Raw genomic sequence first — 21,712 nt, forward strand, 5'->3', positions numbered from 1 at the left:
CACAACAGCGATACAGAGTGGTGCTGGCATGCAGTGGCACCACAGCGATACAGAGTGGTGCCGGCATGCAGTGGCACCACAGCGATACAGAGTGGTGGTGGAATGTAGTGGCACCACAGCGATACAGAGTGGTGCATGCTGGCATGCAGTGGCACCACAGCGATACAGAGTGGTGGTGGCATGCAGTGGCACCACAGCGATACAGAGTGGTGGTGGAATGCAGTGGTACCACAGCGATACAGAGTGGTGCTGGCATGCAGTGGTACCACAGCGATACAGAGTGGTGATGGAATGTGGAATGCAGGCTGAAAACTATCCTAAACAACACATGCACAACAAACAGCACCATGCATGCATGCACCACATATTGAAATCACTGTAAGTTGAAACAGTAACTGATATTCTTAAGAAACTAGATATCCAATTAGCAGTAAATTAGGTTTGTTTTCATCCCTCATTCCAAACAGCACCATGGATGTACCCTGCTCTGTGAACGTGCATGCACACTGGTAATTGATACTCAGAGAATAATTGTAACTGAGACTATTAACAGGAAATTGTAAATTGAGTTTGTTTCATCCTAATTACAAACAGCACCATAGCAACATGTAAGCCACTGCATGTTGATTGATACTTCTGAGGTATACGTTGTTCATAGTTTAAACTGCATGAGGAGAATAATACAGTTATTTTGGAGCATCGTTTTAATACTCGCCAGCTGGGAGGGAGACCTGTGAGAAAATATCATTGAATATAATAATTATATAATATAGCGGGTATAATTTTCGTTGCAAATTTTCAGTTCTTACAGCTCAGGCGTTGAACCTATTGTGGTATTAAATTTCATATGATGCTCTACAATACAAAATGATTATACGAAAATTTCCACGATACGAAAATAACTCGCTATATACGGTGGTACGGTGTAGCACACACAAATCTACTTAATACAGGCTCAATTATTGAGCTACTTGCAATTGTGCAGCAGCATAGTCTATAAGTGCATTGATAAGTGGTTAATGGTTGGAGTGTGAGGAGCAGAGTGAAATAAATAAGGGGTGGAGCTGCAAACATCAGCTCTGCCCTCAGTAAAACTTATTTAGGTTGCAACCCCACCCCTAGATCTGCCCCTGTCAAATGTAGACATTTGTATTTATTTGTACAATCTGTCAAGACAGTGTCATTAATTAATATCAAGCTCTGGTCTGCTATATAGTTTCTTGGAGACTGGCCTCTTCATTGGAGGTATGACTGCATGCATGCATGCTATAGTGCAAATGTGTGGATAGAATATTATTATCGTTATATATATAGTTCCTGTATGCATGCAGCAGTCATGGATGATAATCTAGCTTATTAATGTTATGTATATTAACTATTATAGTACCGGAACATACATGTTTGGGGTGAGCGTGCACAATTTTAGAACTTCATATAATGTCATGCATGCAGATGTGGGTTGGTAGATTATCAATATGCCTGTCGCTCTCGCAGTCTCACTCCTTCAGACTAGAGCCTTATTTTCTTGTGTATACTATTTATTGTTATCACTATAATAATTATAAAGACACTGTTTTGAAGGTGTCTGGTATTTAGAAGCCCAAAGGTACTGATTTAGTAATCCCGAGCATAATTATAGCGAGGGTATTTACTACAAGTGTCCGAGGGCTTCTAAATCACATAGACCGCCAAAACAGTGAGCCTTGCCTCGTCTCGAGGCTTGACATGTAATACAACAAGTTACTTTGCTTGACAACAGGATAGCTGCTGCAGGTATGTATACCTCCTCTGGGGCACTTTCCCCATGTACTTCAATTCCCATGAATGTAGATATCTAAGTATCAACTATTATAATACTAGAATCAACTATACATTATAGTGCATTGTGAATTAGTCGATCAAAGTGTATGTTCTATGCCCATCCACTCATTATAATTAAGAACTCCGTCTGCACTAGCGTGCGAGCAATGCTCTATATAATTATATGCTAATGTGTGAAAGTATTGTATATATTATATAATCATCTAAGTACCGTGACTAAGAACTCAGTCTGCACTATATCTTTGTAATAATGGGTATGAGAAAAAGCCAACGGTTTCTGGCTAGTTAAGGTTTGGAACTTTGTCACAACATCTATATAAATAGATTGGCTATCTTATGAAACGTTTGATATTGCTTAAATATCTATACATCCTCCAGTGCTCAAAATTGCTAGTTTTTAGTGCCATTTCGGTTAGGGAGAGATTTAAAGAAGATCTTACGGCTAAGGTCCAAAAATTACACTGAGTCATAACTTTTGATGAAAAAAATGTGTCCAGAAATATTTCAGAGATAATTGATGTCACAACATTTTTTACGATAACCCCCATTTCACCCCACTATACAACAACTTTTGGGGAAATACTTCGAATAATGTTGTAGCTTATTCGTTTACCTATATAATACAATGGTATAACCACAATTTCTTAGAAATGTTCCAATCTTGGCTCTGATACAACTATACTCACCTATATTGTGGTATTCTATATACTCTCTAGACTGGATGCACTGTAATCCTCTACACTATAGTAGCTGCATTGCAGTGGAATTCCTGACAACATTCAATTTGCTTTACACAATTATTGGTACCATATACAGCATGCATGTATTTTTTATATGAATGCCATATCTCTTGTACTATAGATATGCTGGCTGTGATGATACCAGGCAGCCACCATACATGCCATATTAGAATATCAGTAACCTGCACTGACACACGTCACAATAATGCATCCATATAACTCCGGCAGTGAAGACAATACCATACAACCCGGTGTTTTTAATTTTGTACTCATGACAATAGCCATTATATTATACCGATATAATAATATCAAGAGTATAGGGCGTTGTAATAATTGTGTGTACGTAACAAACACTTATAGTAATTACTCATGTATGGCTATAGGCAGGCGGGCTACAATTAGAAACTCTACCACACTGTGACTTGCACGGTAATTAACCACATGCATGTGGTTAAGAGATGTGGGCGGTTTACACATAAATATAGAATGATGTAACACACAATGCGGCATTGCCCGTACGTGGACCGGTGTAGTGAGTTACCTATATCCTGTAACAGTATAATGTACTTTATGCTAGTCTGCATAATTATATACACTAAGAGACGAGGAGACTGCTAATGGGGATTCAATAGAGTAGGAAGTTGGAACACCTAAATATTTTTTTTTATAATAATAAGCAAGTAATGAAGTGTTGAGGTAGGGAGTATAAAAATTAGTGAAGTAAGGGATAGGGAAAGTGTACAGAAAAATTAAATAAAGCTAAATCATTGGGGAGGCCCGGGGGAAGTGGTCCCCCTTCTCCCTGTTCCGGGATACTCCACTGTTGATTCATTGTACAAAAGCCAGATATAATTATGTCCAATCCAAATCCATGACTGCATGCCGGCAAAGACATCATCAGTTATATAATTATGCATGCAGATTGCACTATAATATTGGTGTGTGCAGGGCACAAACATTTAATTATGATTGCATACTGCAGCTATAATATTGACTAACTGGGTGGAGGTGCTATATTGACCGTGACTGGATTGACTGAACTTGTATCAGTCATCAACCAATTAAGGATTAAATGATCAATCAGATCATACTATGGATCAAACACAGTCTCTTCGTAACACTGGGTAAGCGTGACTGAGTATAGCTGTATACAAACATGCAAGTTCAGCATTAAAATGCCCTACCATCATGTCCATGAAGCATGGCAAGATTGCAGAGAGGATTGTATATAGGATATCCATGTATATAGAACAGATTGGGTGTGTGTCAACATACGTTGCATGGTAGATTGCTGCACTGTCCAGAATGTAATCACTATAATTATACTGCAGGATTGGAGAATGTCTAATTTTATTAGAGATGAGATTTTTATATCAAGACAAGCGTGCATATAATTATATACTCTTATTACACGATCACGTGCCGTGAGACATCATAAAGGTCGATCCTCGTAGTATAGTAGTTAACCTGAGCCTACACCGCGGTTTACTGCTCACTCACAACTTCACTACCATCTTTGGTGGTCATGGTTTGGCGCTTATAATTATTATAGAGTGCTGCTTATAGAACGTGGAGTAGCTGTTTCCACGAGGCTAGCTATCATATAAATTGTATATTTATATATTATATAGCCTATAAATTAAAGACCGCATTATAATAATTATTACTTAAGCGCCAGCTATAATAGTAGAGTGTAATTGTTGTGGACTATTGGCGCTTCTATTAGAGTGGCACTGTAATTAAGAAAGACGGGGCTCACCTCACACAATGCTTTCAACTTACACTAGCTTGTAATTATTACCTCTAAAGGCTGCTTTTTATCATGTGCATGCATGCATGTCATGAACAGGTTTGTAACTAGTCTCAAAGAAAAGTACATTCAGAGAGAGTTTGGAGAAGATGAAGAATGGCCACCATCAGATAGAAGAGACAAACAAAGAAGACTTATCAAATTGCAATTAGTCGAGACTGATCAGATAGAGGGGTTTGGACACAAGGGTCGTTCGAGTGGCAATGGCAAGCAATCTAAAGATGACAAAGAAACACGCAAATCAATACTCCACACTGACCTGTTCAAGACTAGCAGTGACAACAAACCAGTCAGGAAGATTGTTGTGAAAGGCAATGCTGGGATTGGTAAAACCACACTGTGTACCATGCTGACTGAGGAGTGGGCAAAAGGCAAGATCCTGAAACAATTCGACTGTGTTCTGTTGCTACCACTGAGAAATAGCGACGTGTCATCGGCCACAAGCCTCCCTGAGCTGATTAAACTCTTCCATCTGAGTGAGGAGGTCCGCAAACCTCCAACAAAAAGGATAGAGGATAGAGAAGGAGAAGGCATCCTCATCATAGCTGATGGCTGGGATGAACTCAGTGAGGGTACTCGAGCTAAGGACTCGTTTCTCTACAAACTTCTTCTTGGTTATGGTTGTTCCAAAGCCTCTGTTCTCCTCACCTCCAGACATTCTGCAGCAGCACCTTTTCACAAACTGTCTTCAGTGGACACTTTCATCAAGGTGGTGGGTTTTGATGAAGAAGATATCAAAAAGTACATAGTTGAGGAATTCAAGCAAGATCTAGAGAAAGCTTCTTCTCTTATGGAGCAGCTTAAAAGCAATCCACTCATTCAGAGTTTGTGCTCTGTGCCACTTAATTGTGCGATTGTTTGTGAACTGTGGCACAGTTTACAGCAAACACTTCCAAGCACAATCACGAAACTATATGCTAGGATAACACTGTCTGTCGTGCTTCGTGACATCAAGAAGAAATGTCCACAACTCTGTGTAAACTCGCTTGACAATTTCAATTGTATTCCCAAGGAACTTCAAAACGATTTCTGGCTGGTTTGCAAATTTGCTTTTGAATTTTTGGCTAAAGATCAAATAGTCTTCTCAGACAGTGAAGTTTCATCGTTTTCTCAAGATGGGAACTTTAACAAGAAAGCATTTTTCTTCGGTTTATTGCAATCAGCACATTCACATTTCCCTAGCCAACAAAACTCATTGACAACAGGTTATGGCTTGTCGTTTCACTTTGCTCATTTGACCATTCAGGAGTTTTTAGCTGCCCTTCATATCGTCACTTTATCTCATGAAGAGAAAACAAAGATTTGCAACACTTATGCTGGAAACGATCGGTTTAATATGGTCTGGAGATTTGTGTTCGGTCTTGAGTCTGAAGAAGAGAAATATAGTAATAAAGTTGTCTCTTTAGGTGATGTGTTGGTTGATCAGGTTTTATTTGCACTACGGGACCAAGACATTTTACTATGCCACTGCTCGTTTGAATCCCAGAATAAGGTTGTACACTATAAAGTGGCCAACAGGATTTGTGCCAAGTTTAGTTCTTGGCTTAGAATCAGAAGGCCCCAAACTGCTCACGACAGTGTAGCTCTTTTGCACACTTTTAACCTTATATCACATTGTTCAGAGGTCAAGCTAAATTTTTCAGGGAGTCTTAATGATGAGCAGCTTCAGAAACTAGCTACTATCCTCATTGACAGAAAGTTGCAAGTAAAAGAATTATGTCTCGATAACTGCAAGCTCACAAATGAATGTCTCACGACCTTCTTCAACAAGGCATCAGCTTCATTTCAGCATCTCGAGGAACTATCTCTAGATGGGAACCTTATCACAGGTATACCATTTTCACCCAGCAATAACACATTAACTAGGCTTTCATTATCCAAGAATCCACTCTGGCAAAGTGGTGCCCAGTTACTAGAGAGTGTTGTATGCACAGGTTCAATAGTAAAACTTGAGCGTCTGTGTCTATCTAGTGCACTGACAAATGACAGAGACATTATCGATGCCAAAGTGTTAGCCACACTTCTTCAAGCATTAGCTACACACTGTCCTAATCTGGATGACCTTGATCTCTCTAAGAACAATATTGGTGTACCTGGAGCTAGTGCAACAGGAGAGGCCTTTGTAAGACTTGCTACCAATAGGAAGAACTTGGAGCTGAACTTAAGTGAGACTAATCTCGACAGTGAAGCAGCGACAGTATTTTCTGACAAAGTTTTGTCTTCTTTAGGGAATGTGTCAAATCCACTCTCTTGTGAAATTGAGTTGAGTATTGATAACAATCCACTTGGACACAGCGGTTTGTCAGCCATCTTTAGAATGCTCTCTAATGAAAACTGTCCAGTAACAGAAATTGATCTGAACCATACACATGCAGTCAACCAGGGCCTAATAACGGCAACCGATTTTGGTGAAATTGAAACTCCAACATTTCCTGGTCGATGTAGCAAATTGAAATGGTTGTATTTTCGAAACAACAAACCAAGCGGTGACATTCATGTAGCTTGCTTGACAATGGCTATTAAATCCGCCATATTCGGTGATCTTGAATGGTTGCAACTATCAAATACCCTTCCTGACAATGTTGAGGAGAATGGAAGACTACTGACTGAACTCTTACCATCCATTGCCTCTCACTGTCCTAATCTGAATGACATTGATCTCTCTGAGAACAATCTTGGTGTACCTGGAGCTAGTGCAATAGGAGAGGCCTTTGTAAGACTTGCTACCAATAGGAAGGAGTTGGAGCTGAACTTAAGTGAGACTAATCTCGACAGTGAAGCAGCGACAGTATTTTCTGACAAAGTTTTGTCTTCTTTAGGGAATGTGTCAAATCCACTCTCTTGTGAAATTGAGTTGAGTATTGATAACAATCCACTTGGACACAGCGGTTTGTCAGCCATCTTTAGAATGCTCTCTAATGAAAACTGTCCAGTAACAGAAATTGATCTGAACCATACACATGCAGTCAACCAGGGCCTAATAACGGCAACCGATTTTGGTGAAATTGAAACTCCAACATTTCCTGGTCGATGTAGCAAATTGAAATGGTTGTATTTTCGAAACAACAAACCAAGCGGTGACATTCATGTAGCTTGCTTGACAATGGCTATTAAATCCGCCATATTCGGTGATCTTGAATGGTTGCAACTATCAAATACCCTTCCTGACAATGTTGAGGAGAATGGAAGACTACTGACTGAACTCTTACCATCCATTGCCTCTCACTGTCCTAATCTGAATGACATTGATCTCTCTGAGAACAATCTTGGTGTACCTGGAGCTAGTGCAATAGGAGAGGCCTTTGTAAGACTTGCTACCAATAGGAAGGAGTTGGAGCTGAACTTAAGTGAGACTAATCTCGACAGTGAAGCAGCGACAGTATTTTCTGACAAAGTTTTGTCTTCTTTAGGGAATGTGTCAAATCCACTCTCTTGTGAAATTGAGTTGAGTATTGATAACAATCCACTTGGACACAGCGGTTTGTCAGCCATCTTTAGAATGCTCTCTAATGAAAACTGTCCAGTAACAGAAATTGATCTGAACCATACACATGCAGTCAACCAGGGCCTAATAACGGCAACCAATTTTGGTGAAATTGAAACTCCAACATTTCCTGGTCGATGTAGCAAATTGAAATGGTTGTATTTTCGAAACAACAAACCAAGCGGTGACATTCATGTAGCTTGCTTGACAATGGCTATTAAATCCGCCATATTCGGTGATCTTGAATGGTTGCAACTATCAAATACCCTTCCTGACAATGTTGAGGAGAATGGAAGACTACTGACTGAACTCTTACCATCCATTGCCTCTCACTGTCCTAATCTGAATGACATTGATCTCTCTGAGAACAATCTTGGTGTACCTGGAGCTAGTGCAATAGGAGAGGCCTTTGTAAGACTTGCTACCAATAGGAAGGAGTTGGAGCTGAACTTAAGTGAGACTAATCTCGACAGTGAAGCAGCGACAGTATTTTCTGACAAAGTTTTGTCTTCTTTAGGGAATGTGTCAAATCCACTCTCTTGTGAAATCAATTTGCGTATTGATAACAATCCACTTGGACACAGTGGTTTGTCAGCCATCTTTAGAATGCTCTCTAATGAAAACTGTCCAGTAACAAGACTTGATCTGGACCACACACATGCAGTCAACCAGGGCCTAATAACGGCAACCGATTTTGAAACTCTAACATTTCCTGGTAAATGTAGCAAATTTAAAAGATTTCATTTCAACACAACAAACCAAGCGGGGACACTCATGTAGCTTGCTTGACAATGGCTATTAAAGCCAACATTTTTGGTAATTTTGAGAGGATGCAACTATCAAATACCTCCTTGACAATGTTGAGGAGAATGGAAGACTACTGACTGAACTCTTACCATCCATTGCCTCTCACTGTCCTAATCTGAATGACATTGATCTCTCTGAGAACAATCTTGGTGTACCTGGAGCTAGTGCAATAGGAGAGGCCTTTGTAAGACTTGCTACCAATAGGAAGGAGTTGGAGCTGAACTTAAGTGAGACTAATCTCGACAGCGAAGCAGCAAAAACATTATCTGACAAAGTGTTAGCTTCTTTAGAGGATGTTTCAAACCTTCTCTCTTGTGAAATTGAGTTGAGTATTGATAACAATCCACTTGGACACAGCGGTTTGTCAGCCATCTTTAGAATGCTCTCTAATGAAAACTGTCCAGTAACAAGACTTGATCTGGACCACACACATGCAGTCAACCAGGGCCTAATAACGGCAACCGATTTTGAAACTCTAACATTTCCTGGTAAATGTAGCAAATTGAAAAGGATTTCATTTCAAAACAACAAACCAAGCGGGGACACTCATGTAGCTTGCTTGACAATGGCTATTAAAGCCAACATTTTTGGTAATCTTGAGAGGATGCAACTATCAAATACCCTCCTTGACAATGTTGAGGAGAATGGAAGACTACTGACTGAACTCTTACCATCCATTGCCTCTCACTGTCCTCATTTGGATGATCTTGATCTCTCTGAGAACAATCTTGGTGTACCTGGAGCTAGTGCAATAGGAGAGGCCTTTGTAAGACTTGCTACCAATAGGAAGAAGTTGGAGCTGAACTTAAGTGAGACCAATCTCGACAGCGAAGCAGCAAAAACATTGTCTGACAAAGTGTTAGCTTCTTTAGAGGATGTTTCAAACCTTCTCTCTTGTGAAATTGAGTTGAGTATTGATAACAATCCACTTGGACACAGCGGTTTGTCAGCCATCTTTAGAATGCTCTCTAATGAAAACTGTCCAGTAACAGAAATTGATCTGAACCATACACATGCAGTCAACCAGGGCCTAATAACGGCAACCGATTTTGAAACTCTAACATTTCCTGGTAAATGTAGCAAATTGAAAAGGATTTCATTTCAAAACAACAAACCAAGCGGGGACACTCATGTAGCTTGCTTGACAATGGCTATTAAAGCCAACATTTTTGGTAATCTTGAGAGGATGCAACTATCAAATACCCTCCCTGACAATGTTGAGGAGAATGGAAGACTACTGACTGAACTCTTACCATCCATTGCCTCTCACTGTCCTAATCTGAATGACATTGATCTCTCTGAGAACAATCTTGGTGTACCTGGAGCTAGTGCAATAGGAGAGGCCTTTGTAAGACTTGCTACTAATAGGAAGGAGTTAAAACTGAATTTAAGGAAGACTAGTCTCGACAGCGAAGCAGTGAAAGCATTTTCTGATAATGTTTTGGCTTCTTTAGGGAATATGTCAAATCCACTCTCTTGTGAAATCAATTTGCGTATTGATAACAACCCACTTGGACACAGCGGCTTGTCAGCCATCTTTAGAATGCTCTCTAATGAAAACTATCCAGTAACAAGACTTGATCTGGACTACACACATGCAGTCAACCAAGGCCTAATAACGACAGCCGATTTTGATGAAATTGAAAATCAAACATTTCTTGGTCAATGTAACAAATTGAAAAGGCTATCATTTCGAAACAACAAACAAAGCGGGGACACTCATGTAGCTTGCTTGACAATGGCTATTAAATCCAAAATTTTCGGTAATCTTGAGAGGATGCAACTATCAAATACCCTCCCTGACAATGTTGAGGAGAATGGAAGACTACTGACTGAACTCTTACCATCCATTGCCTCTCACTGTCCTAATCTGAATGACCTTGATCTCTCTGAGAACAATCTCAGTGTACCTGGAGCTAGTGCAATAGGAGAGGCCTTTGTAAGACTTGCTACTAATAGGAAGGAGTTGGAGCTGAACTTAAGTAAGACTAATCTCGACAGTGAAGCAGCAAAAACATTATCTGACAAAGTGTTGGTTTCTTTAGAAGATGTTTCAAACCTTCTCTCCTGTGAAATCAATTTGAGTATTGATAACAATCCACTTGGACACAGTGGTTTGTCAGCAATCTTTAGAATGCTCTCTAATGAAAACTGTCCAGTAACAAGACTTCATCTGGAATCAACTATTCACACTTCCATTATACTGACCTCAGTTTGAATAATTCTTTAGAATCTCTTAACAGCACTACAGTAAGTCTCGGTCTTTGTCGAAATTTGCTTCATGGCAAGAACATGTTCATACTAGCTGATTGTATTCAGTGCTGCCTGTCACTGGAGAAGCTGGATTGTGATAAGTGTCGAATTACTTCAAACGATATATTTACATTATTGTCACACCTAAAATTCCACGATATTCAACTAAAGTGTTTAAAACGGTGGGACCTTCAAGACAACAGCATCGATGATGACGCAGTGAATACTCTTATTACGTATTTGCCTTCAGTGTTTCCATGCATTGAGGATATTGATCTAGATGATAATCTCGTGAGTACAGAGACAGTGAAGAAACTTGATGAGTTTTTGAAGGTAAGGCCACAGCAAGTGTATTGTATGAAAAGGATGCATCAAGTTTTGAGCAAGGCATCATTATTATAGCACCGAGTCCTTTTAATGTTTGGTATAACGTACACTACACATATAATTGGCACTCTAGATGATAGTTTATGCAATGTAAGGTGGGTTGCGTACTTGATTTGTGAAGCTTCGCCACTACTTCAGAAAATGTTGACGAAATAAGTTGTTATTTTTGTTGTTATAAAAACTTATAACGAAGTTTTGCGAAATTGTGATTGTGCCGAAGCTTCACAACTTTTTTTTACCAAGGCAAGATACTACTTAGTGTGAGGCTCATCCCTATACCCTTCAGTCAGAGCTCCTGAACATTCTAGCTATACATTGATCCTGCATGCATGCACACACTTTCATCACACTGAGATGGCTGGGTTACTATAACTATATAATTATATAATTATGTAATAATAGGAGAGAAACACGACTGAAGATGAGGAGTTTGATTCCACTAGTTCTGAATCAACAACACCTGATGATGCAAGTGACTCTCTGCCAGAGGTAAGTACTTACATTGTCTGAGTGTATGACCTGCTGTATCATGCATGATGTTAATTCTTGTTACAACGATGATTGCCAATTGCATGTGTCAATTTGCATTCAATTGTACTGTCATACCCTTTTTGATCTAAAAGTCGTAAAATGCATGCGTTCACTGATGCATGGATGTAATAATTATACATGTCTCCTTGCAATCACAGCACACTAGTACTGATTCTATCAGTGAGGATACGGACTTTAAAGCTACTGATGAAGATCTGAATGCACTAAAGGAGGATAGGTCCCCTACAGCTAGTCAGGATTCCACAGCTGCTACTGATATTTCCAATTTAACCAGCCAAAAACAACAGCTACAAAGTAAGCAGTTTGCATGTTGTTATATATAATGTAGTTGAATCATTGTTTTAAAAATAATTACGTCCTATTTATGCATGCAGCAGACTCGTTATCTTTTCCTTCGCAAGGTTTGCCTATTGAAACAGTAAAGAGAGACGCTGAAGTCACTAACGAGCAGCTTGACACAACAGTAGAAGAAACACACCTCTCTGAAATGTCGTCACAATCTGACAGCACCCATAACGACTATCTTATGGAGCAAGGCCTCTCATCTGGACAACAATGTGACGTGAGGAGTCATGCATTCGTACCCGGCACTCAGGCTGCTGATCATGATGTCATGAACGCTCCTGAGGTGTCTCACACACTAAAAGAAGTACCTAATAACAGTAGGTTGATACTCAAAGCGTATTAGTTAATGCTATTTTGCATCATCATCAAAAAAATAATTGTGTGCTCCACAAACATTACAAGGCAGCTGCTTATTAATTATCCTGGAAACTTTTCTGGGCAATTTTCATTATTCTATATAATACAGCAGACACTCTGCATGGTGCTTTAATTTTACTAGTTAGACACTGTTTTTGAGGTGTCTATATGAGATTTATAGAAGCCCAAAGGCACACGTGTGATGTTAATTATTGGCTCGCTGTCCTATTATCAGGCCTGACCATTGAAGCACTAAAGAGGGAAACTAATATCACTGACGAGCAGCTTGACACAAGAGTAGAAGAATTAGACCTTCCCAAATTATCTTCATATTTCGACAACACTAATGACTATGTTGAAATACTGGGGCTCTCACCTGGACAGCAAACTGATGTTATTGAAGAGAAGGCTAGAACAGCATTGAATCGAATACATGCTGGAATAAAGCTGGCTCTGAAATACTGGCTGAATAGAGTTCTTTCAGAGGGTACCTTCAGAGCTCTGCTACTCATCCTAATCTCCCTGGACAAAGGAGACGTTGCTATCAAGGTGGCACAGTATTTGTCAGCCAAAGGTGCGTGAGTGGGTACATTATGCATGTTAATTACCTTATTGTCTATTATAAACAGTGAACCTCACTATTCCAGACCCCTTTTAACCTCGCAAATCCGGACAAAATAGCAAACTGAAAAAGAGGAGGGGCTGTTAGTAGAATAGAGTACTGCGCATGCACAATGTAAATTGCTTAGCTGAATCAGCAATAATTTTATTGCTAAGAAAACGAAGAGAGAGCTCACAAGAGTCGACTCACTGTATTGGAGAGAAAGTTGAGATAAAGACTATTCTAGCTAGCAGCTTCCCTTCTGGCCACAGTGATATCATAATACATGTACAAAAGTGTCTTCGTTAATGATATTCATAATCAATTATAATGACATCTGTTAATACTGGAAATTTCATGTACAGTAGACTCTTGTTAATCCGGTCACCCTTGGGACCATGCAGCTTGGCCGGAATATGGAGGTGGCTGCAGCTCAGGAAATAGCCGCGGCTTAAAAATGACCTTACCTCGAATCTAATGACTACTTTTGCGGTTCTTGTCTCGAGGATAATGTAGGATAATGAATCATTCTGTTCTCTATTTAACCAATTTTATCTGTTAAACCGCACCCAAAACGTCATATCCGGCCGTAATATACGTATAAATGAAAACCTTGTTTGGGACAGCCAGCACTGGCTGGTAAACGGAATAGCGAGTGGCCGTACTTCAGGGTGAGTTTTGTGCAGTAAACATAATTATAGCTAGCATTCCGTGCCAAGCCAAATGGCCGGTATATCGAGGTGGCCGTACTTCAGAGAGCCGGAATAGCGAGAGTCTACTGTATTCGGATGGGGTCTGGTTCCGCTCTATTCGGATTAGCGAGGTTCTACTGTTGTACTAATTTTAGTGAATTTTAGCGAATTTGTAATTCAACGCTAAATTAAGTACGCGCTGATAATAACGCAATTAAATAATTATGAATCTCATAAAAAAAATGTTTTCTTCTTTTTTTTCTAATTGTAATGTACTTTTGAGAGTATGCTAAGAGCAAGCTAGCCCTTTTTACATTTGTATCTGACTTCAACTTTCAAAACTCATACTTGTACATTTTTTGAGATATTATTGTGGTAATGAATTTGCCAAATCCGCCAAAATTAGTGCCCTAAAAACAGAGAAAAATCTGAAATTACTACCCGTCTATATAATAGTAACATTAAGGTATACTATTTAGAACACACCGCCAAGATTAAGTATTTTAATGTATGTGAGCATACAACTTATAAAGCATGCACACCTTCAGTGTGGATTAAGAAGCATGCATTATACTTTTAGATATTAAGCTGATTGGCTGAAGATCATGTGATGAGCACTAGTTTTAGTGCTATATATAATATAGTTATACATCACTTGCATGCCATGCAGGTACAAAAACATTAGACTAAGTAACTCTAGAGCACTAAAGTGCAGAACCTTCGGCGTTAGTTTGGGTTGTATAACGTTTCATAATCAAATAGCAGCTCAGAGCTCAGGGTTTTCTGCCGAGGTAAATATAAACACTGTATGACATTATATACATGCAGATTGCTGTACTATACACTCCCTTGTAACACAGAGAGTCCCCCTGTATGTACATTATACATGCAGATTGCTGTACTATACACTCCCTTGTAACACAGAGAGTCCCCCTGTATGTACATTATACATGCAGATTGCTGTACTATACACTCCCTTGTAACACAGAGAGTCCCCCTGTATGTACATTATACATGCAGATTGCTGTACTACACTCCCTTGTAACACAGAGAGTCCCCCTGTATGTACATTATGTGTTATTTTCACCCTTGATACAGGTGCTATATAGATGTTAAAAAGTCAATAGCTATATATAGTGCATGCATGTGAACATTATTCAATTATAGCTAGTTGTAGAGTAGTTATTATTTCGTTTTTTGAGAGACAAATACTTGATGTGTGGTAACTGATAATTTATTTTAGTTTTTCATAGATCATTAACCTTTTATTGTACATATACACATATCAGGCTGTTTGTTTCCTACATCAAGAATTCTGTATTATAATCATGTTATAGATAGCTCTCACATCCTGTATAATTATCAGTCTCATTTATAAAATCGAATAATCAGATGTATACGTACTAGTTGATCAAAAAATCCACACAGATTCTGACACACACACACACACACAATGGTGTTTTTGCACTAATTTTATGTCTTTGAAATGAACTCTCTCCTTCATTCTCCTGCAGAGTAGTAGTAAAAGTAATACGTATATAGTGTGCGAATTTGACCTTATTAATTAATGTCACCAATTGGTTTGGGTGGTCTAGACCACTTAGCTGTGGCCCATGGCCAGACCAACAGTTGTACAGCTATAAAATATGCAACAAACTAACAATAATCGTATATATAGGTACTGCGTTGATCGATTGTTAATGGTATAATTATAATAGTGATTTCTCTAAAACAATCTTTGAAAAGCAGAAATATGCATTGAATGCTTCGTGTCCTTTATGGTTAGAAAACACAATAACGCAGCAACCACTCTGCAATTCCATGGAATTCACTATAAACTGATACTACAGTGTTGCAGTTCACAGCTATACCTGCTGCTCGGGCACTAAGAACACAAATACATTCACCAGAAGATCTACCCTCGAGAGATGCCACGAGGAATTTTGAGCCCCATGTCACAGTTGGAGGCACTTGTTCAACAATATGATTATAAATGGCTATACTTTGCTTGAAGAATATTAAGATCCGCTAAACACAGACGTTTCCATTATAAGTATATCTTCAATCGCTGTCTGATTAGCAGTTAAAGCAGTATAGTGTCTAGTTCGCTTAAACAGCAAATGTGTTGTGTCCACGCACACGCACACACATCAATCACTCTACCCCTATTGCACACTGCACACGCACGAGGTAATAAGGTGTCTTGAAGTGTGAAAACCTCCAAGGAATCACTCACATTTTCAATTGGCGAGGAATGTGTAAAAATAGTGCACTTTTGATGTCACGGTAGAATTTGTTGAATGGTAGCACGTATTATAGACAGTCTTTAATCAAGAGATTCATTGTAATATAAGCTCTGTTTCTCCAGTGACTTCATGATCAGTGGGCGTAGATAAAGTGAGTATCCTCAACAGCTGCACACATAGTACCTCCAATGAGGGTCCTCAGTAGGTACATAACTACCCATGCAAAGGAAGGCGTCCCAAGAACCACATATATGTGATGCTGCAAAGTATAGGTTACATGTGAGGCATGCATGTGTGAGTTTGTCTCCAGAGGAGCTAGGTCCGACTGCCAGGCTGGTGCAGCTCAAGTAATTACCGGTAGTCTCTGATTTCACCAGATTAATGATCACACTCAGCAATAACACACATGCAACGTGGGCGAATAATTAGTATTCACTCAAAGGCTAATTGCTTGAGCTACATTGTCCTGTGGTACTCCCTCTGGTGTGTCTCTATAAGTGTAGAAGTGTGTGTGAGTGGATGTGGTGTGTGAATGCAGTACACATTCAGTGTAATTACCTGGTTGAGTTATTTTACCCTCTGGGGACTTTAAATGATCAACATCCCGGAATACCCTTGGAATGTTTTTCTACTCATTGTAACCATACTCAAACTCGGACATTTTTTGGTTAAAATTAATGTCAAGTAATGCTCATTGTATACAGGCAGTGAAATAATGCACCTATCAATGCAAACCATACCCCCTCCCAGGATAGGGTGGGGATTTGTATTAACTTTGCCTCCCCTGTGTGCATGGGTGGGGATTTTGTATAAGTCTGCATACTCAGCAGCCACAATTAAGTCAGTATAATTATTATAATTTTAACTCTTTTATAACCTCCCATGGCATGTGTAGCTTTTTGGAAGGAACAAATAGCAAGACTTAATATAGAAAACTTGATTGCCTGCATGTGACTGTGATTTCATTGGACGGAGTGGAAGCAAAACCACAGACTTTTAATGCCTTGTATACCTCAAGTGTGCTTGCTGTTACAATAGTGAGTATTTGTGCTCCTGTGTACAGTCTATTGGAGTTGCGTACTCTTCCTAATGAACTCTTGCTATAACTGACATGCATACATCATGTCATGTAAGTTCAAAATAATGTGAACATGTACAATTATACAATCGAACATGCATGATGGAGTTTTGTAAGTGTGTAAAGGAATGGATGAGATCGATATGTATACTGATCTGAATTGATCACCAACTAAGTACATCATTATCCTTATAATTATTATAGTTAAATGTGCAATGACCAGTGGCGTAGGCAGAGGGGGGCTGACGGGGCTAGAGCCCTCCCTTTTGTGCTTTATCAATTCCAACTCAGCCGCGATCTGTCGATGTATTCTGCACTGTATACTGCATGCATAGTTACTAGAATGATGTCGGAAATGTGGGCAGGGCCATCTAATGCGCATGCTGACTGCTTAGGACCTTTTTTTAGTGTTATGCTCTGGCCCTGCTCAACTGATTTGAGCCCTGCCCTTCCCCAAATCCTTGCTACGCCACTGATTACTACATATTAAAACACTCGGCTACGTGTGTTCTAACTAAAACTCTGTACAGTTTGAGATCTCGATCTATAGGAGCACGTCACTGTTTCGTTGGTGGAGCCACTGTGGTTTCTTATAGCCCTCCAATAATTATGATATCTCTGGATAAAGTATAATGTACCACATAAATCGCTTGGTCTTCCCTAGACTATATACAGTGAAAGATGAACCCTTATTATAGTGTTATTAGTGGACGTGGACAAGACATATTAGAACTAGATATGCAACAGTGTTTTATCTCAATAATTATATAAAGTGAGCTCTCATTGATACAATTGAACAATGAGCACAAAAATAAATAACTCAACTGCTTAATTAGAATGAAATGACATTTTCAGTTTTGCACCAATAATTATTATCATGACTATGTTAATATCAGTTCAGCAGTTCCAGTTTGTTGGTTTTTTAACTTCAACAGATGAGTAACCACTTGAATGTATCCGTAGAGAGCCCCACCCAGTACAACTAGAGCTAGTACAGCCAACACACTCACAACAGGTAGGACAACATTGAGGACTAGTGATGAAGATGAGGACTCTACAACTGTGTGTACATGGAGAAAAAACAAATGGACTATTAGTTTTGTATCAATGTTTTTGCTCGTTAAAGGAATGCAAGGTTTATACCTTACTAGAATGTGTTGCGGATAAAAAACCTTTGCGATGAGCCAAATCAGCAGAAAAATTGACGTTCTTGAAAATTGAAGATAGTGACTATTGCAATTTCAATTTTCGTATAATGCTATATACGAAAATTCCCACCATACGGAAATAACCCACTATATTCGGTACTTAACCAAGATCGTATCACTGTTCATATTGTAAAGATATCAGCTAACAGATGAGGAGGGGTTTCACCAAGAGCTAAGCTGCAAACTCAGAACATTCATAACAAAGTTGGCCACCATTCCCAAACTCCCTCCCTCTGTGAAGGATCTGGAAGAAGAGATATTATGACCAGCTGCTCCACAATACTCTGTAGGCTTACGCCACGCCAGATAAGAAGTACGAGTTGGGATATAACGCCCCCTCAAAATGACTAATGCACCTAATTCACCTTTAACTAGCGAATCCATAATTGCTCATAAAAGTCATTGACTCTTTCTTTGTTGCTAACATTGTTAATTTTTTATCAATATTATTATTACAAAACCTTCATCTGTGTGATTAATGATCTTTACCAAACAAACACATTTGGCAGGGCTGCTGACTTTGCTTGCGTCTAGTGAAGTCTGCCATGCATATAGCTTTGCATGTCATTCATACACACTAGTTACAGTCACCTATTTTAACTTTCAAAAAATCACCAAAAAGACAAACCTTAAGTCTTACTGTCGTGTAAGAATTCTGCTGCTAGTAGCTTGCATTCCTTAACAATACTTGAACCATCTACCTAGTTAGACCATTCTAGCAATAGGACTTCACAACAATAAAAAAATACATTTACGAGTGATGCTTACCAGCAAGGCATTGTATCAAAAGGGCCGGGAAGGGTCCAGATTTGCTTTAGGTATACAGCTATATATACTTGTTTTCCCACGGGCTGGCAATATATACACACAGTTTCTAGATGTCCAACTAAAAGGAGTTCAGCTGGCGTCCTGACCTTTAACTGGTGTCCCAGCTATATGAGCTCATAGCCAGTACGCGGTATCAAATTGCGGTAACTGCATGGAGTCCCAGCCAGTACGCGGTAACTGCATGCATGGAGTCCCATGAGCTAAGTGCAGGCTGGAGTCCCAGATAGTGAACAAGTCTACTACAGTATATTACTGAGAACTTCGGAAACGAAAGATATAGGCATTGCCAGAAAGCAAATTAAATATTAACTTTCCGCAAACCTCAACTGACAAGAAAGAGGTATACACTATATTTTATATCTCTTTGCATATGCTCCCTCTTCTTTATCTGTGATGATTAAACTAAGTAAAAAAAGAGGGAAAAAAATAGCCGGCGTCCCGACCTTCTGCGCAAGCTAGAGTCCTAGCCAGTAACTGGAGTCCCAGTTAAGTAGTAGTCCCGACCAGTGCACCAATACAGCCGACAACTTAGAAACGAGATGTGCAACGCATGCCGGAGTCCCGACCACCTATACTTCCGCTCCAAAGTAACAGTAAGGGATTGGCTTTGTTCACTCGATGTCAGGAACGGAAGTTAAATTTAACCACAACCACACCCCTAGAATTCTTCAGCAGTTGCACTGGGACTGGGCACAACAATATTATGGAGGAGTAGTGGATGATGTTGAATGCCTCCTAGGGCTGCACAGCTCTACTGTACTATGAGTACCAGGACTTCAGTGAGCAAGGTGCAGGTGCAGGTGCATGGACGATGAACAGACTCACATTGTTACCAAAGTAAGTAATGACAGTAAGTTAAGAACATGTATCGTTACCGTATTCACCCGAATTACCGGGACACAAAAAAATTATTACGGCTTGCAGTGTCCCTTGCAATAGAGCAAGAAAAATTACGTTAAAGTCGAAGTGTCCCTTGTATTAGGGTGTCCCGTAGTAATTAGAACGAATATTTCCCCATTTAAGGTACGTACACGGCCTCGATTCCAGGCCGAGGCTAGCTCTGCAGCTAAAATGTCTTTCGCAGTTTAGAAGCTGTGCATGTACGCGGGTTCCATGTCTACAAAGTGGTGTCTTCAACCGTCAGTGACATATTACGGTGCCAGAGAGTAGAATCCAGAGAGTTTCTAAGAGTTTTGAGTGTCTATCAGTTTTGAGTGTCTATCGAGCTGACGTTAGGGGCATGCTCTTTTTCGTTCTAATTAGATCGGGACATCTAAAAATATTTACATTTCCTGTTGTTCTTTAATATAGAGTGAAAAAAATTACGTAAGTCCGAAGTGTCCCTTAGAATAGAGTGTCCCGGTAATTCAGGTGAATACGGTAACGGTGTTTTGGAATTTTTCATTTGATGGCATCCCACTGATTTATTGTTTTGAGCATTCAAAAGCAGTAGTTATGCCTCGAGGTGTAGCCGCACGAGGGTTACGGTAAAGCTGACAGTGTGTGTCTGTCTTGTGTGTCTGTTCCAGCTGTAACTGCTCAGTAGCTATTATTTTTTTTTTGAACTTACAGACACACCCCTTATTCCTGGATGTAATGCGCATGCGCGCTCAATATACTACGTGTAAGAGAATCCATTTTGAACCCCAGATCCTGGCAGAAATCAATTTTCTTTGTTGAGGTCCTGGTAAGACAAACCAACCTTTTCGATAACTCTTTTTAGACTGCTTGTTATAGATATACTACTTTCTGTGATTGAATTCTGTCTTCAATACTTATCACTGTCTATGCCTTTGACAAAGGTTTGCTCCCACTGTTTGCATGGCTACAGGCCATTTAAGACGATCAATTAACTGTGGACACCCCTTTCTTGTGAAACAATCAAAGCACATTGCAAAGTATTTACCTCTTCTATAACACTCTAATATACTGTTGAGCGAAAGCAAAAACATGGCGAGAGGCATTAGCAAGCGCACGCTTGCAACACTCGTTTGATTAGCAGTACTTTAAGGGACCAACTTCTATAGTCAAACACGTCTCCAAGGTACACGCGTACCCAAAGTGGGCTGTCCAGCACACATTCATGTACATGTTATTACCTTCCATCAGTTATTAATATAAGTTATTACCTTCCATTATTTGGTGTTTCCATTGAACCCAGCAACCATTCACTCGGATCAAAGAAACAAAGGCAACAAAGTTTGCAGCTCTAAAGCAAGTACTCTTGGGAAAGAAAGTGGAGACAATAAAATGTAGTAACATAATGTTCAAGAGATTATCACGGATAAAGGCACTAAGACAGGTATGTCGTCACTTTTCAAACATAATTACTATAATTAATTTCCTTATACATTTGTAGGCTAAAAAGAAATTACTGGAAGAAAACGCTCCTGCTGAGTCCATCTATAATCTCAGCCACAAAGCAGTAAATTCTTTGTTTCACTACACGCTTTAATGAATGTACCTGCATGTAAATGCATGAGATATATAAATGATTGATTAT

The 21,712-nt window shown here is 39.5% G+C and overlaps 4 protein-coding genes across 6 annotated transcripts in view; all 4 read left to right on the forward strand.

Moving 5' to 3' along the window:
* The window catches only part of LOC135344131 (scavenger receptor cysteine-rich domain superfamily protein-like), a gene marked incomplete in the record, with an annotated part of 804,697 nt that overhangs the window by 357,791 nt on the left and 425,194 nt on the right, over positions 1 to 21,712 (forward strand).
* LOC135344081 (protein NLRC3-like) lies at positions 1,142 to 8,650 on the forward strand. The gene is made up of 3 exons (XM_064541168.1): positions 1,142 to 1,245; positions 3,544 to 3,685; positions 4,411 to 8,650. Exons 2-3 carry the CDS (start codon positions 3,654 to 3,656, stop codon positions 8,633 to 8,635), a joined length of 4,257 nt encoding a protein of 1,418 aa, XP_064397238.1. The 5' UTR covers positions 1,142 to 1,245; positions 3,544 to 3,653; the 3' UTR covers positions 8,636 to 8,650.
* LOC135344126 (uncharacterized) lies at positions 8,738 to 10,880 on the forward strand. The gene has a single exon (XM_064541248.1). The coding sequence runs from the start codon at positions 9,042 to 9,044 to the stop codon at positions 10,878 to 10,880; it is 1,839 nt and encodes a 612-aa protein (XP_064397318.1). The 5' UTR covers positions 8,738 to 9,041.
* Positions 10,955 to 15,352, forward strand: LOC135344173 (uncharacterized). Of its 3 annotated transcripts, none has more exons than XM_064541318.1 (6): positions 10,955 to 11,248; positions 11,705 to 11,791; positions 11,992 to 12,148; positions 12,229 to 12,516; positions 12,792 to 13,130; positions 14,948 to 15,352. In XM_064541318.1, exons 1-6 carry the CDS (start codon positions 10,955 to 10,957, stop codon positions 14,956 to 14,958), a joined length of 1,176 nt encoding a protein of 391 aa, XP_064397388.1. In that variant the 3' UTR covers positions 14,959 to 15,352. The 3 variants fall into 3 exon arrangements, with proteins under 3 accessions (XP_064397388.1, XP_064397389.1, XP_064397390.1); XM_064541319.1 differs by having other exon boundaries at positions 12,232 to 12,516; XM_064541320.1 differs by having other exon boundaries at positions 12,256 to 12,516.

Source organism: Halichondria panicea, chromosome 11 (assembly GCF_963675165.1).
Source record: "Halichondria panicea chromosome 11, odHalPani1.1, whole genome shotgun sequence".
Classification (NCBI taxonomy): Eukaryota; Metazoa; Porifera; class Demospongiae; order Suberitida; family Halichondriidae; genus Halichondria; species Halichondria panicea.